Source organism: Neoarius graeffei, chromosome 12 (genome assembly GCF_027579695.1).
Source record: "Neoarius graeffei isolate fNeoGra1 chromosome 12, fNeoGra1.pri, whole genome shotgun sequence".
In the NCBI taxonomy this organism is placed as follows: domain Eukaryota; kingdom Metazoa; phylum Chordata; class Actinopteri; order Siluriformes; family Ariidae; genus Neoarius; species Neoarius graeffei.
Genome location: NC_083580.1, coordinates 62,944,866 through 62,947,364, shown reverse-complemented (window position 1 = coordinate 62,947,364; position 2,499 = coordinate 62,944,866). Strand labels below are relative to the sequence as shown.

Sequence of the window (2,499 nt, the reverse complement as noted above, 5' to 3'; positions counted from 1 at the left end):
GTTCAAACATGTACAAATATCAGGATTTAATTTTTACACAAAACATTACACAGTTTTACCATCAGACCTGATAAAACAAGGGTCAGTCCCCTCTGAGTGAGAATATATCACTTGGTTTCAGCTTCATGCAAACATGGATAAGTGGTAGGAGCTGTGCTTTACCCCAGCATTAGGAATTCTGAGTTACAAGAAGACTGTGCATAACCATTCATAATAGATTTTCTTCATGAGCTCCTGAAAACATTGAAAAGGTTTAAATATCCTTAAGCATCTGGAAAATGTCCTTAGTTCAGTGTACATTGACAGTAGTAATGCGTTTGCCTCTGGCGCAGCGAAAGTAGTACATGAATAAGGGCCGTACAGCATCGTCTCTCAGTCCATAGATGAGTGGGCTTAGGCAGCGTGGCAAGAGCAGCACAACCACATAGTTTAGATAACGCAGGTCTATGAAGAGGCTGCTGTTGCTGCTGGCCATTGCTGCTGCACGCTCTATAATGCCATAGAGAAAAGAAGTAAGGCACAGGCCCAGCTGAATGAGGTGCAGCAGTACGGTTTTGTGGGCTTTCACAGCAGAGGCTTTATTGGAGGAAATGGACCTGGTTGTGATCAAAATGCTGATATAAGTGAAAAGGATGATCATGGACACTGACACAAAGTAAAATACATTAAAGCCCTGATGGACATCTACCTGCCACTGCTTTATGAAGAGCCTTTCTCTTGTGCAAAATATTTGTGAAGTTAAAAATTTAGGATCTGTGGCTGCTACATAAAACAAGTCAGTTAAAAAGTGCAACAAACCCATAAACCAAATAATTCCAATGGCAAAATAAGTTATTTTCTGAGTCACTATTTCAGCATGTCTTAGAGGAAAGCTTATGGCCACATAACGCTCTAGTGACATCAGAGCCAGGTTTAAAGGTGCATTATTAAAAGTTGTACTTGAAACAAACACTAAAAAAGCACAAGCAACCATGACTAACCTGAGATAAGCCACACTAAAAATAAACAAAAAAGATGTAACAAAGAGGTGGATCGAGTCATTGAAAAGCATGTGTTTAAACAGAATGTAGCGTGGAGTCTCTTTAAAAACAGGCTTACTCCAAAGAGTGTAGACCATGATGGCATTTAAATAGATAAAGAACAGAGACATTAACATTATAAAACTAACTTTTGCCATTCGTCCCTCAGTCATTGCAACCTGGAATATTTGCTGATGTACAAGCAAAACCTCAACTGTGCTATCATTAATAACTGACATAATATGAAAAATGGGGCAATGAAATATTTACAGATATCACTAACAATATGCAATTAATCTCTGCAAATCATCACCACTTCCTCACAGATCAGATTTTTAAAACAAACAAACAAACAAACAAACAAGGAAATATTTCCAAATGAAATGTTTGCACATCTGGTGCAGATATTACATCTGTTGCAGCCAATTACCCCACTTTTGCAGACTAACTATAAGAAATAATACCGATGTGAGCTGATATTTATTATAGGGAACGTGCAAGCCCTCGAGACAGTCGTTATCACACCCCTGAGTGTGAATAGTAGACCTCATGTATTGTAAATACTTTGCTAGCCATCATTTTGTAACTTGGTGAAAGTTATTTGCATTCATTCGCATGCATCCAGGTCATTCTCACCACCCCTGGCTATTATCTGGGATTTTTAAAACTACAAATGCATAAGTAATTTGTGTTTCTCGTGTGCACAGTATATATAGTATAGTATATATTTTGAAAGATTTTTTTTTTTCAGTTTGTCTGTTTTATTCAGCTCAGGGTAAGGGTAGTCCTTTTTCATTGGTTGTTTGAGATGCACTTTATTTGCACTTTATTTAAAGTTCATTTTATAGTAATTTAGTTCATAAAAAGGTAAAACTTCAGATATTTTAACATGTAAAGTGAAATAATTCAGGAATTTTTTTGTTTTAATTTTGATGATTCTGGCTTTTACAGTGTCTTGCAAAAGTATTCATCCCCCTTTGTGTTTGTCCTGTTTTGTTGCATTACAAGATGGAATTAAAATGGATTTTTGGAGGGTTAGCACCATTTTATTTACATAACATGCCTACCACTTTAAAGGTGCAAATTGTTGTTTTATTGTGACACAAACAATAACTTAAATGAAAAAAAAAAAAGAAATCTGGAGTGTGCATCGGTATGCACCTCCTTTCATATGAAACCCCTAAATAAGAGCTGGTCCAACCAATTCACTTCATAAGTCGCATTAATAAGTTGATTAAGACCCACCTGTGTGCAATCAAAGTGTCACATGAGCTGTCACATGATGTCTGTATCAATCAACCTGTTCTGGAAGCACCCTGACTCTGCAACTCGATGAAGCAAGCAACATGAAAACAAAGGAGCACTCCAAACATGTCAGAGACAAAGTTGTGAAGAAGTATGGATCAGGGTTGGGTTATAAAAAAAATCCCAAACTTTGAATATCCCAGGGAGCACCATTAAATCCATTATAGCAAAATGG

The 2,499-nt window shown here is 36.9% G+C and overlaps 1 protein-coding gene across 1 annotated transcript; it reads right to left on the bottom strand.

Moving 5' to 3' along the window:
* Nucleotides 1-289: 289 nt before the first annotated feature.
* Nucleotides 290-1,258, bottom strand: LOC132894978 (odorant receptor 131-2-like). Its single transcript, XM_060935127.1, has one exon. The coding sequence runs from the start codon at nucleotides 1,256-1,258 to the stop codon at nucleotides 290-292; it is 969 nt and encodes a 322-aa protein (XP_060791110.1).
* Nucleotides 1,259-2,499: the final 1,241 nt, after the last annotated feature.

Coding starts and splice junctions, on each gene's coding strand:
- LOC132894978 (XM_060935127.1), bottom strand. CDS start 1,258: ATGTCAGTTATTAATGATAGCACAGTTGAGGTTTTGCTTGTACATCAG.